Source organism: Schistocerca serialis, chromosome 11 (genome assembly GCF_023864345.2).
Source record: "Schistocerca serialis cubense isolate TAMUIC-IGC-003099 chromosome 11, iqSchSeri2.2, whole genome shotgun sequence".
Classification (NCBI taxonomy): Eukaryota; Metazoa; Arthropoda; class Insecta; order Orthoptera; family Acrididae; genus Schistocerca; species Schistocerca serialis.
The window spans coordinates 67,038,183-67,052,909 of NC_064648.1; the positions used below are offsets into that span (position 1 = coordinate 67,038,183).

The 14,727-nt window shown below is 42.8% G+C and overlaps 1 protein-coding gene across 1 annotated transcript in view; it reads left to right on the plus strand.

The window, feature by feature from the left end:
- The window catches only part of LOC126426674 (phosphatidylinositol N-acetylglucosaminyltransferase subunit P), a 39,302-nt gene that overhangs the window by 5,591 nt on the left and 18,984 nt on the right, over positions 1-14,727 (plus strand). Inside the window, exon 2 of the mRNA XM_050088567.1 lies at positions 9,794-9,953. Coding sequence (XP_049944524.1) covers positions 9,814-9,953 — 140 coding nt within the window. The 5' untranslated portion in view covers positions 9,794-9,813. The remainder of the gene's footprint in view (positions 1-9,793; positions 9,954-14,727) is intronic.

Genomic DNA, 14,727 nt, shown 5'->3' on the forward strand with positions numbered 1-14,727 from the left:
AGACACTGTCCAGATAGACACAACAAAAATACTGCTAAATAAGTAAGATTATAGCCAAAGGCGTTCTTCTGACAGAGACAACACGCACCCATGCCCTAATGCAACTTGCACCCGTGTGACACGGTCTGTGGCTGCCGAGGCCAGACCTGGCGGCCAGACACAGTGGTCACGTGTGTGAGAGTTGTGTTTGTATGAATGTGCTCGTGTGTACTGTCTACTTCAGGAGGAGGCCTTTGGCCTAAAGCTTTCTTATTTAGTGGACTTTTTGTTGCGCCTGTCTGTAATTCGGCATCCCCACTATATGGTGAATAGCAATCTATCCTTTTCATAACATTGTCATTATTCCAGCCTGGATTTTCCTTTGTTTGATATTGGAATATTTACATAGGTTCACTGGCTACTTCTCAACATAGTTGCCATTGCCGAGATATTTATCGTAACGGTGCATTGTCAGTTGTGTTTCACAGGTGTCTGCCACCAATGTCAAGAGTCACAAAGTCACTTCAGTCTGCACCTCAACGTCTTCGTGCAAACGTTTTCCTACCAGAAAAAACATCACGAAGTGGAAGAGATGAGTCACTTGTAGTGTAGGTGGTCAAAGACCTCCAAATGGATTTGATACATTTTTTGTGGCATTGGATGTACGAGATCTTGCATTGTAATGAAAAAGCTTAATGCCTCCCGTCAACATCCCAGATCTCTCATTCTGGATTGCAATTCTTAGATGTCGACGTCTGTCTATACCGATCGGCATTTTTTGCCTCCCCTCATGATAAAAACTAGCACTGGATGACATCACATCAGTCCCAGAAGACTGTGTACACGACTTTTTGACAAAGATTGTCCGTTCGAATTTGATCTTCGCAGGCGAACCACTACGCCGCCAATGTGCGGATTGTTGTTCTGTTTCCGGTGTGACGTACGATACCCACATTTCATCCCCAGTGACGACACGGACGAGAAACTCGTCACCTTTCTCTGCTTACGGCTGTAGGAATGTCAGAGCTGTAGCCAGACGTGTGGTTTTGTCGTCAGTTGCCCCGGCACCTATCTCGCACACACTTTACGAAAACTGAGCCGCCGGTAGTCAGTTTCGGTCAACAGCAGGTGAAGTTGTTGGGATTGACAGTACAGTTCCGAAATTGCATTCTGCACGTTTCGGCGTCACCAGACAGAGTCAGCCGCTACGCTCTTCACCACAAATATCGGTCCGTCCTTCAGCAAATTCCCTCCCAGGGGGCTCACAATCCTTTCGTTTATACGTGCATGGCGAGCACGGGACTCCGAGCCATTGCAGCCTTCCTTCTTTCCAGGGCTGCATTTCCTTGCCCTTCCCCTCCTTTCCTCTCCTCGTTCCTCCCCTTCGCCCTCTCATCTCCCTCTCTCGGTGTCCTCGCTTATGTCGGTCCCGCTATCCTCCTGGTTTTGCAATTTGGTTTTGTTGCGTCATCACCTCATCCTTTTGGCATTTCCTTGTCCCCCTCTGGGGTTTGACCTCCATTACTAAATTTCTATTCCGTGGTGTGAGCCATTTGGGGAAGAGCACCTCACCTGGTGTCTCCGATGTGTGCCCTCCTAGTACATTCCACCTTTTCTTTCACGTTGTTGTCTGATGCTAGGGTGCATAGCCAGCACGGTAGCCAGCCCGTGTGGTGGGGTCGCTATGTACCCTTTTGGTTGAGCCCCCTGAACACACAGGGATCACACTTCTGATACCTGGGCCGTGACCACCTCGTGCGTGCCTCGGAGTGGTTGCTCGTCATCCTGGAGCATCTGAACTCCCGGCAATAGCCGCCGTGCCAGACGGCCCTCGCTGTGGCTGGGTTGCGCCCGTGGGGAGAGCCCCTGATTGGAGTGGGTGGTACCAGGGCGGACACCGTGCAAATGAAACGCGTACGGGTCCAGAACTCTGGCCGTTCGGTTTGTTTTCTAATTGTGGCATGTGATTGTGCAGTACTTTTTCAGAATTACCTTTTTTTTAAAGGACTCATTGGTAACCCTGATTCTGTCCTTCTTACACCCTTCTCCAGGCTTTGCAGATCTTATAGTATCCTATACTTGAAGTAGATCAGGTACTATTTCCAGTGGAGTTTCCTCCTTTGTTTTTCGACCAGCATTTCTGCTTTCTTTGCCTTTCTTTCTCCCTTTTCACTTTCAAAGCTTTCTTCTTTTGTAACAGAGCCTGCGTTTGAATAATTTTTCCTGTTTTCTTTCTTTCTGTGTACTTTTTTGAATATTCACTTCACCTGACCTCATCTGATATCAAGATGATCATGATACTTCTTTGATCACACCTTGACCTCCATTTTCTTCACTTAAATAAAGTCAGCTATAACATTGTTTTTATTTATTTATTTTAACAATCAGGGTTACTTATTACCTTATAAGTCAGAGAACCTATTAATAATTTTGACTAATGTCTGACACAGAATTCTAGATTAACACCATAAAAATGATGAACAATTTTAGTGATGGATGGGACAGCTTGCATCGCAAAAGAAAAATCTTATGCAAAAGAATTTAGAAACACTTAGCAGTTTTCAGGTTTTCTAGATTTAATAGAAAGACTGCTGTACCAGAAACAAGCGTAACAGTGAACTGTTTATCAATACTAGTGGGAATTGTCGTCAGCTTGACAACCTACTTTCTGCCACTACCACCTGTAACTGTAAATTTTCTAAGTTGGTGATAAACAAAAAGAAAAAGAAATTGCAGATCGTTTTTATCCTCTATGTGTAATTTCAGTGCCTTAGGATAACACTGAAACTACTCACATCCGTGACTTTCAGATTTTTAAATGTGTACTCACTATGAAGATGACATGTTAAGTTGCAGACGGGCACAACAAAGAGACATACATGTCGAGCTTTCGGCCAAAGCCACCTCCAGAAGGGAAAAGAGAAACAAACTGTGCGTACATTAGCATTACCTCACACCCAAGACTGCTATCTCCGGCTAGAATGCAACTGTACCGTGATGAGTGGAAGCGGCGGTGAGGAGTGGGTTGGGGGGTGGGGGCAGTAGCAGAGAATGGGTGGGCAGGATAGGAGCCGGTGCCGCCTGGTGGAATGTGTGGGAACTAGGTGGCAGGTCGGGGCTGCCGTATGCAGTGTCAGGAGGCTCTGGGAGAGGGTAGAGGGGTGGGGAAATGGAGAACAGAAAAGGAGAGGAGCAGAGTGGCACACAATAGGGGTGAGGGGATATGAACTGGGTGGTATAGGACAGAGAAGTATAAAAAGTCGGATGAAGGCAGCAAGTCGACACTCGGACGATTTCAGGAGAGGAGAATGTTGCGTAAGGATAACTCCCGTGAGCACTGATCCGAAAAGCTGGTGACGGAGGGCGGATCCGGGTGGCCCACGTCGTGAAGTAACCGTCAGATTGTTCGGCTGCAAGTCGTGCCACGGGACAATGTACTTCATCGGCCACATTCGCTATCAGCTGTTCGATCCGGTGGATGGCCGGTCGGAGGTCGTACCGATATAAAAAGCTGTGCGACAGTTGTCGCAGAGCCGGTATACGACACGGGCAGTTTCACGTGTGGCCCGGCCTTTAGTGGGGTAAGGTAAGCCCGTGACAGAACTGGAATAGAAAGTGACGAGTGGTCGGGATTGGGAGTGTAGTAGAGACGGGCCGTCTGGATCCTCCTCTGTACTGCCAGCTGTTCTGCTGCACACGTGGGAGTTATCCTTACGACACTTTCTCTGCTCCCGAAATCGTCCCGCCCTCGACGTTCGGTAACCTACTGCCGCACGCCCTCCACGCGACAGTTTCTGCCCCGTCTGTTCTTTCGCATCCTCTTAACACGTCGTGCTCTGCTCTCTGCCGACACACCCACCCAATTTTTCACCTTTGCTGTTGTTCTCCTTTTCCATTTCCTGTTTTGTCCCACCTCCTCTCTCCCCCACTCCCCCACAGCCTTCTGGCACTGCGTGTGGCGGCCTCATCCTCCCACTCGGCCTCTGCTCGCTTTACCGAGCGGTGCTGACCCCCCCCCCCCCCATACCTACCTACCTCCTCTCTCTCTCTCTCTCTCTCTCTCTCTCTCTGTCTCTCTCTCTCTCTCTCTCTCTCTCCTCCCCCCCTCTCCCCCTCCCCTCCCCTCCTCTCTCCCCCTCTCTCCCTCCCTCTCCCACTTCACCACCCCTCTCTGGACTGCCGCTTCCACTCGACACGTTACACTCGCATTCTAGCTGGAGCGGCCAAAGGTAGCAGTTGTGTGTGTACGAGTTGTGTTCAGTTTGTGTGAACCTGTGTACGTTTTTCTTTTCCTTTTGGAAGAAGGCTCTAGCTAAAAGCTCAATGTGTAACAGTCTTTTCCACTGTGCCTGCCTGCAACTCGACGTGCTACCCGTAAGGTGAGTAGCGATCTGTCCTTTTCTTAATATTGTCTATATTTGTTGTCAGATTTTTACATTTCACTCGTAGGCTCAATAAGTCTCTGAATGCCTTTGGTAAATATTTTTCAGAAATTCTAAACAGATGCCAAAGAAGAAACTGCCGCAGAAGAGAATCGAATCACAGCTATTTGTTTTGGTGGGGGACAGATCTGAATTCATTGGGTTGAGGAAAACTGTACGGTTGTGGTAGTAACTGGCAAACAGCAGTAATTATACTTCGTCACCTTTCAGCTTTCTTAATGATTTACTCAATTAAATTTAGATAGCATGATTGTTAATACAGATTATGTTTCTATAATGTCTTTGTCTTGTGTAAATGAATACTTTGGCTTGTTCCACACATCTGAAGGAACTTACTTATTTATTGAGCCTGTGAGTCTAGGACCGTACAGTGTACGAAAGATACTTGATTTCTTAATTAGTATACACATTTCTTGAAATTAATTTTACACACAGCATTTTAGCAAAAGGTAGTGTTACACTATATTTTATTAATCTATACACCTCACAAATACATTCTTAATTGCTGCTACAGCTTTTGTTTTTCTAGGTTTGCCTTACTGTATAGAAGCAGTGCTTGACAAAGTAATCCTTTCAGATGATTTGAAATTGTTTCTTCCCATTATCACCTTTGTGCATTTGGGTAATGCACTGTACAGTTTGACGCCAGGATGTAGTATGACTTCCTGTAATAGTGCGCAGTATCAGGTGTGGGCACAAAGTGGTAATTGGAATCTTTTATTGTCCTCCAGACGCGTCTCCTGATGTGACCAAAAACTTAAGAGAAAACCTCAGTTCACTTCTGTGTAACTTGCCTAATCGTACTTTCATCGTCCGACAATTAATTGTGAAAATTACAGTCTTGTTAGTGGTGGGCACGATTAGACATCCTGTTAAGCTTTACAAAATGTCTCATGTGAAAACTACGTGGAACAGATAGGAACCCTGCTCGTGATGGAAATATGTTGGATCTAATAGCAACAAATAGACCTGACCTCTCTGAGGATATCCACTACAAAAATTGGTACCAGTGGCCACGAGACGGTTGTGGCAACAGCGATCGTCAAAGTAGAAAACAACTGAAACAAGCAGAAAGATATATTTGTTGAGTAAACTAGATAGCAAGTCAGTATTGTCCTGTCTCAGTGGGAACTTGAAACTTTCAGCACAGGTCAGGAGCATGTAGAGGAACTTTGTTTCGAGTGTAAAACAATAGTTGATGATGCACTGGGTAGATATGTACCCAGTAGAACAGTTAATAATGGGAGGGAACCTCTGTGGTATACAGTCACTGTAAAGAAACTTCTAAAGAAACAGAGATTGCTGCACAATACAAGGGTCGAATGAAAAGTAATGCCCCCACCTTCGTTAGTTGGGTTTGGATGGGAATATTTTAATAAATTAAATGCAGAAATAATCCTTAGAATGTGATCTTTAATTACCAATATTCACTTTTCCACATAATCACCAGCCAATCGGATACATTTCTGCCAACGGTGACAAAGTTTTCTGAAGCCGTCACGGAAGAAGTCGACACTCCGTTTCTGCAACCACTGTCCTGCAGTTCTCTCGACGTCTTCAACAGAAGCGTAACGGTGTCCCCACAGATCGTGTTTCATTATCGTGAACAGATGGAAGTCAGACGGTGCCGAATCTGGACTGTACGGAGGATGTTGTACGGTGATGAGATTCAGTCTCCGAAGTTCTGCTGTGGTGGCACGCGAAGTGTGTGGTTTGGCATTGTCACACTCCAGGAAAACATTTACGTTTTCCTTTCAGAACCTCATTAGCTGTCGTTTCAGAGCTGCAGTTTCTCTCCGAGTGATACGATGATCGTCCTGAATCAATCTGTCAACATTTTGCTTGTGAAACTCGGTGGTTGCTGTCACAGGATGCCCAACTCTTTGTTTATCACGCAGGTGAGATGTTCCCACCTCAACATCTGTAAACTTACTCGCTCAATGACACACAGTACTCACATCGACACAACTACCCTGAACTGCTTTCATTCTCTGATGAATCTCCTTTGGGGTGACACCTTCTGCTGTGAAGAATTCAATGACTGCACATTGCTTTAATCGCATTGGCCGATCGTCTGTGCAGGGTTCCGTACTTAACACTAACAACACACCCGTTCGATGCTAAGATTTCCCTCCGACTGTTGAAGAGTTGCGAATGTGGAGGCATTACCTTCCAGTCAACCCTCGTAGTAGTAAACAGAGCATAGGGCTACAGACGGAGAGATGCTGAATGAAACGCATTTGGTTGTCGGGAGAGCAATGTGTGATGCCTTCAGTGAATACTGTAGCAGAATATTGTCAATTAACATTTTATTAGTGTCTGTGGTGGTAAGAAACAGCTGAAATCATTAAAATTGAGCAAAGCTCGAGGGCGCAATGGAATCCCTGTTATGTTACATACTGAATTGATGACTGTGTCAGCTACCGTGTAATATCCTTGACTTCAATTTGTTGTAGAATCTTAGAACATATTCTGAGCTCAGATGTAATGAGGTATCTTGAATAGAATGACCTCCTCAATGCCAGCCAACACGGATTCCAAAAACATCTGTCATGCGAAATCCAGCTCTCACTTTTCTCGCATGACTTACTAAAAGATTTGTGTGAAGGCAGTCAGATTGAATAACATCGGGGAGAGGCTACAACCCTGTCTCACTCCCTTCTCAACCACTGCTTCCCTTTCACGCCCCTTGACTCTTATAACTGCCATCTTGTTTCTGTACAAATTCTAAATAGCCTTTCGCTCCCTGTATTTTACCCCTGCCACTTTCAGAATTTGAAAGAGTATTCCAGTCAACATTTTCAAAAGCTTTCTCTGCGTCTACAAATACTAGAAATGTAGGTTTGCCTTTCCGTAATCTATCTTCTAAGATAAGTTGTAGGGTCAGTATTGCCTTATGTGTTCCAACATTTCTACAGGATCCAAACTGATCTTCCCCGAGGTCGGCTTCTGCCAGTTTTTCCATTCGTCTGTAAAGAATTTGCATTAGTATTTTGCATCCGTGGCTTATTAAACTGATAGTTTGGTAATTTTCTTACCTGTCAATACTAGCTTTCTTTGGGATTGGAATTAATATATTATTTTTGAAGTCTGAGGGTGTTTCGCCTGTCTCATACATCTTGCTCACCAGATGGTAAGAGTTTTGTCAGGGCTGAATCTCCCAATACTACCAGTAGTTCTGATGGAATGTTGTCTACTTGTCTACTCCCTGGGTCTTGTTTCGACTTAGGTCTTTCAGTGCTCTGTCATATTCTTCACGCAGTATTGTATCTCCCATTTCATTTTCATCTACAACTTCTTCCATTTCCGTAATATTGTTCCCAAGTACATTGCCCTTGTATAGACCCTACATATACTCCTTCCATCTTTCTGCCTTTCCCTGTTTGCTTAGAACTGGTTTTCCATCTGACCTCTTGATATTCATACAACTGGTTCTCTTTTCTCCAGAGGTATCTTTAATTTTCCTTTCAGGAAGTATCTATCTTACCCGTAGTGATATATGCCTCCACATCCTTACATTTATCCTCTAGCCATCCCTGCGTAGCCATTTTGCACACCCAGTTGCTCATTTTTGAGATGTTTGTATACCTTTTTGCCTGCTTCATCTACTGCATTTTTATATTTTCTCCTTTCATCAATTAAATTCATCTCTCTTCCGTTATCCAAGGATTTCTACTAGCCCTCGTCTTTTTACCTACTTGATCCTCTGCTGTCTTCACTATTTCGTCTGTCAAAGCTACCCATTCTTCTTCTACTGTACTTCTTTCTCCCATTCTTGTCAATCGTTCCCTAATGCTCTCTGAAACACTCTACAACCTCTGGTTCTTTTAGTTTGTCCAGGTCCCATCTCCTGAAATTCCTACCTTTTTGCAGTTTCTTCAGTTTTACTCTACAGTTCATAACCAATAGATTGTTGTCAGAGTCCACATCTGTCCTTGGAAATTTCTTATAATTTAAAACCTGGTTCCTAAATCTCTGTCTTACCATTATATAATATATCTGAAACCTTCCAGTGTCTCCAGGCCTTTTCCGTGTATACAACCTTCTTTCATGATTCGTAAACCAAGTGTTAGCTATGATTAAGTTATGCTCTGCGGAAAATACTACCAGGCAGCTTCCTCTTTCATTCCTTAGCCCCATTCCATATTCATCCACTACTTTTCTTTGACTTCCTTTTCCTACTATTGAATTCCAGTCCCCCATGACTATTAAATTTTCATCTCCCTTCACTATCTGAATAATTTCTTTTATCTCATAGATTTGTTTAATCTCTCTGTCATATGCGGAGCTAGTTGGCATATAAACTTGTACTACTGTGGTAGGTGTGGGCTTCGTCTCTATCTGGACTACAGTAATGTGTTACCTATCCTGTTCGTTGTAGCTTACCTGCACTCCTATTTTGAAATTAATTATTAAACCTACTCCTGCATTACTGTTCTTTGATTTTGTATTTATAACCCAGTATTCACCTGACCAGAAGTCTCATTTCTCCTGCCACCGAACTTCAGTAGTTCCCACTATATCTAGCTTTAACTTACAAGCATTTAACTGGGTCACTTCTCCCAGGGTTTTCTTTTTTAAAGGAACTTTTGAAAATGGAGTTAACCATTTCAGCTTTTGCTACCACCGCCAATTTCAGTTCCTGTCTCATTTGCAAGTGCTCGGATACTACACATGGCCAGAATTTATTTGGGTTTTGTGAAAGTTCATTTGACAGTATTCTGCTACGGTAATCGCTGAAGACTTAATGCGTTGCTCTCTTAACAGCCAAACGTGATTCAGTCAGCATCTCTCTATCCGTAGGCCTGTGCTTTTTTTTTTTACACCCATCCTCAGACCTCTGCATTCTGTGACAAGTCACGGTTTCAAACACCTTTGTCACTTCTTTACAGTTTCACCTTTCTTCAGTGATTTTTCATAGGTGCTCACAATTAGTGCGTGAACAGCTGCCAACTTTTTCATTCCAGAAACACTAGTCCCCAGGTGCCCTTTGTTAAAGTTGCTTATGTTAGTGGGTTTTCCCATTTGCACAAGAATGATTCCCCATTTGTATCTGGTCCAGTTACGTACTTTGCTCACCGTGTTGTGAGCTACCGAGTGGCATTCAGTGTCGTGGTGGTGATATTGTGACTCGGTGTTATATTATTACCTCGTACTATTAAGTTGAACATTATGAAAAAGAATTTCAGAATAAAGCAGAACTCTCTTATTAGCAGACAACAGCTTACCCGTTCCTCAACATCAAACTAAAAATCCAAATTCCTGAAGAGACGGGTGTCTTATTGGGAAATATGCAGGGATAGTATATTCTTCACTAGCCCGAAGTACTGTACACTTCAGAAACGCACAGTGTAGGCCGCGGCCTGTTGCAGCGTGCATTCGGCCGAGAGCCATGCCCGAGCACACCCCGGCACCGACACCGGCGCGTGCCGTCTACGGGTTCGTCTTGTACCTGGCGTCCGTCACGTCAGCCGCACTCTTCCTGCTGTGGGCGTACGTGCCGCCGGACGTGGCATCTTCGCTCGGTCTCAGGTACGGTGTGCCGTAATTTTGGTTGAGCCGAGCTCGACTGGGATAGTTTGATGGCGGCTGCAGTAGTGTGACAGCCTCGTGTAGTTTGGACGTACCCTAATAAACAAACAGAGAGAGAAGTCTGCCAATGTAGTTGGTACACTTCTCTCACGCATATAAACAGTAATGTGTACATTTGTATTAGCAGTTGTCTATTTGATTTAGGGGATAGTAATAGTAATAATTTTTTTGGTAGTGGAGAAAGTAGTTTTCCTTCCATTTTATGTTTATTTGCTGTACTATAGATTCTTCTTTTTTTCTGGTGGTGTTATAGTATTAGGAATTTTTCCTATGTAGTGTTTGTCCGTACCAGGTAGTAATAATTACCATTTACACTGTTTATTAGACAAAGAAGTCTGAGGTCACTGAAAAGTGGTAATTCTGCTGGTTATGACTGCATGTATAAAAGAATATATCAGGGTCACTCCAAAAGAAATGCACACTATTTTTTTAAAAATCCATCTTTTATTCTACATGTTTGAAAGTTTTAGTGTGTAGACACATCCTTTAGGGACAATATTTTCATTTCTCCACATAATTTCCATCCCTCTCAACTGCCTTACACCATCTTGGAACCGGCACTTGTATATCCGCATGGTAAAATTCTGGACCAACCTGTTGGAGCCACTGTTTGGCAGCGTGCACAAGGGAGTCATCATCTTCAAACTTTGTTCCACGAAGAGTCTTTCAGTTTCCCAAAGAGATGATAGCCACACGAAGCCAGGTCAGAACTGTAAGGCGGGTGTTTCAGTGTTGTCCATCCAAGTTTTGTGATCGCTTCCACAGTTTTTTACTGACATGTGGCCTTGCATTGTCGTGCAACAGCAAAACATCCTGCTTTTGCCAACGTGGTCGAACACGAATCAGTCGAGCTCGAAGTTTCTTCAGTGTTGTCACATATGCATCAGAATTTATGGTGGTTCCACTTGGAACGATGTCCACAAGCAAGAGTCCTTCAGAATTGAATAACACCGTAGCCATATCTTTTCCAGCAGAAGGTGTGGTTTTGAATTTTTTTTTCTTGTCTGAATTTCCATGATGCCGCTCCATTGATTGCCTCTTTGTCTGTGATGAAAAATGATGTAGCCATGTTTCATCACCTGTCACAATTTTTCCAAGAAATTCATCTCCACCATTCTTGCACTGTTCCAAAAGTTCGCTGCATACCATTTTTCTTGTTTCTTTGTGAGCCACTGTCAACATCCTGGGAACCCACCTGGCACAAACCTTTTTCAACGCCAACACTTTCAGCATTCTGCTGTTTCAGCATTCTGCTGCAAACACTTCCTTCCCCTATCCCAACATAGCGTGACAATTCGTTCACCATGATACGTCTGTCTGCAGTCACCAATTCGTTAACTCTCTGTACACTGTCTGGAGTGTGTGCAGTACGAAGCCTGCCGCTGCGAGGACAATCCTAAATATTGCCGTGCCCGCTTTCATCACGTAACCTGCTTGCTCACCAACTAACTGTACTGCGATCGACAGCAGCATCTCCGTACACCTTTTTCAACCTCTTGTGGATGTTTACCACAGTCTCGTTTTCACAGCACAGGAGTTCTATGACAGCATGTTGTTTCTGACGAACGTCAAGTGTAGCAGCCAACTTGAAGACATGCTGTGACGGCACCACTCACGGGAACAGGTTTAGCTAAGTTTTAAAACAAGCAGGAAGGATGTATCCACACACTGTAAAACTTTCACACATGCAGAATCAAAACTGTGTTTTTACAAAAATAGTGTGCATTTCTTTTGGAGTGACCCTCGTGAAATGTTGTGCTTACTTGATAATGTTGCTGTTAGTTATCTTTATAAGCATTCAGTGACTCACAGCAAGTTTCCTATAGACTTAAATATCCTGCAGTAACACTCATATGTGAAACTAGACACAGACAAATAATTGCAGACCTGTATCATTCGTTCCAATCTTTGCAGAACTGTTTCAGAAAGTGGCCTGTAGTAAGATACCATCTCATTTAACTGTGCAGAACATATTAACTACTTCGGAGTTCAGCTTTTATAAAGGATTGTCCACACAGAAAGCAGTGCAAGACCTCACAAATGAAGCGCTAGCAGAGCTAAACCAGAAAAATTATCCTGTTCGTATGTTCTGTGACATTGACAAAGCCTTCGATTTAGTAGGTAACAACATTCTGCTTATAAAACTGATGTATAATATCATTCATCACACACGGGTGGAATCTCACCTCTATAACAGAAAGCAGTGTTCCCATTGAGACACTTATCGCAGACACAAAAATATCAGAATGGGAGAACATAATGTGTGGGGTGTTTCTGGCCTATGTAAATGATTTTCTATTGACATTAGAGGACAATTCAAAAACTATGTTTGCTGATGACATAAGCATACTAATCAAGGTTCCAGACTCGACCCTAAAAGACACAGCTCGAATGATAGCCGAACTGGCTTGCAAATTGTTAATAGCTAACGTTTTAAGTGGTAGTCTCACAAAGACTCAAATTACACATTTATGAGCACATAATAGTGACCTTCTAACACCAGAATTTTAATGCTAACGTGAATTTGACATCAAAATAAAAGTTTTGCTTTACTGAATAAGTGACTTTCGGTGTAGATCACAAAGAACAAAAATGTAGACATACCGATTGTGGTAAGGATATTATAGAATCGAATAATTTTTATAATAATGAAGATGGAGAATTATATAAATTTGAAGTAAGAAACAAAGCTAAAACAATGATGAACAAACAAAATTAACTGGAGGTTGGATTCCATTGGGGACCGTGTGCTGTTTGTATTACGCAACTGTTGGCCTTATTAAACTCTCTACCAAACAGTTTACCATCCGCAACAACAATTTTATTCTGATCAGCTTTGGTACCTTAATTGTGTTCATTGCAAATGTTATGTGAGGTAACATATTTTCGATAGCCTTCGTATCAGTTCTCTTACTAATTTTATACTTAAGCTGTTTCTTTAACAACAATTTCTCATGTTGCTCAAACACAATGTTTGTCAAATTTAAAACCCAAAATGTGTTTTACAAACAGCATAGGAGGTGCACGACTGTCCCATTATGTTTAAAATCTTTTTTTCATACCTTTGCCTTACATCATTTATCGCTTTTACGACAGTATCGAGCACAAAATTGGACAGTGGATCAAAGACTATAGGGAAAACTAAATTAGCTAAGTCAAAGAAGGGCAGCTCGTTTTGTTTTTTTGTGAAGTAAGGGAGAGACTGCCACGGATACAGTCATTAAAACAGAGGCCTTTCTTGCTGTGGCAGGACCTTCTCATGAAATTTCAACCATCGAGCTTCTTCTTAGAATGTGAAAATATTTTGTTAGCACTCACCTACCTTGGGAGAAGTAATTGTTGTAATAAAGTAAGAGAAGCCAGAGCTCGCAAGGAGAGATTTAAGTGTTTGTTTTTCCTGAATGCTGTTTGAGAGTGGAACGGTAGAGAAGTAGCTTAAGGGGGGAAGCCACATTGGGAGGCTGTTAGACGCTGACTTTTTGGGATTTTTAATAAAATTTTGACATCATTTCGTTCATATTTGGAACAGTTTTTGTGAATTTTTTTGAATAATTTCAGCCAAAAATAACAAAGTTACGCTGTGTTGTCTACTGAAGGTTGAGAGTATAGTTCAAATATGTGCTGTGTAGCCATTCAGATTTTCATCTGAAATCAAAAAGGTTTTGATTTTACATTAACTTATTTTCTAAGAATATGAACCTCAATGCAGGTGAAAATAATGAAAATTAAAAATTTTGTAGGCGTTGGAAAAATTTACTTAGATTTTTATGATTTCTTTTTTTTTAATTATTCAAAGAGAAATACCCTTAAAATCATGATATCATGTCACAAGTTGGCACATATAATTTGTAATTTTTATGAAGAGTGATATTATAAGTTTTCATAATGATCAGTTCTATACTTTTGGAGTTAGAGTGCACGCAAATGTGAAAAAAGGCATTTAGAGATAAATTATATATAAAAACAAAGATGAGGTGACTTACCGAACAAAAGCGCTGGCAGGTCGATAGACACACAAACAAACACAAACATACACACAAAATTCAAGCTTTCGCAACAAACTGTTGCCTCATCAGGAAAGAGGGAAGGAGAGGGGAAGACGAAAGGAAGTGGGTTTTAAGGGAGAGGGTAAGGACTTACCTTAGGGGGAAAAAAGGACAGGTATACACTCGCACACACGCACATATCCATCCACACATACAGACACTAGCAGACATATTTAAAGACAAAGAGTTTGGGCAGAGATGTCAGTCGAGGCAGAAGTGTAGAAGCAAAGAAGTTGTTGAAAGACAGGTGAGGTACGAGTGGCAGCAACTTGAAATTAGCGGAGATTGAGGCCTGGCGGATGACGAGAAGAGAGGATATACTGAAGGGCAAGTTCCCATCTCCGGAGTTCTGACAGGTTGGTGTTGGTGGGAAGTATCCAGATAACCCGGACGGTGTAACACTGTGCCAAGATGTGCTGGCTGTGCACCAAGGCACGTTTAGCCACAGGGTGATCCTCATTACCAACAAACACTGTCTGCCTGTGTCCATTCATGCGAATGGACAGTTTGTTGCTGGTCATTCCCACATAGAATGCGTCACAGTGTAGGCAGGTCAGTTGGTAAATCACGTGGGTGCTTTCACACGTGGCTCTGCCTCTGATCGTGTACACCTTCCGGGTTACAGGACTGGAGTAGGTGGTGGTGGGAGGGTGCATGGGACAGGTTTT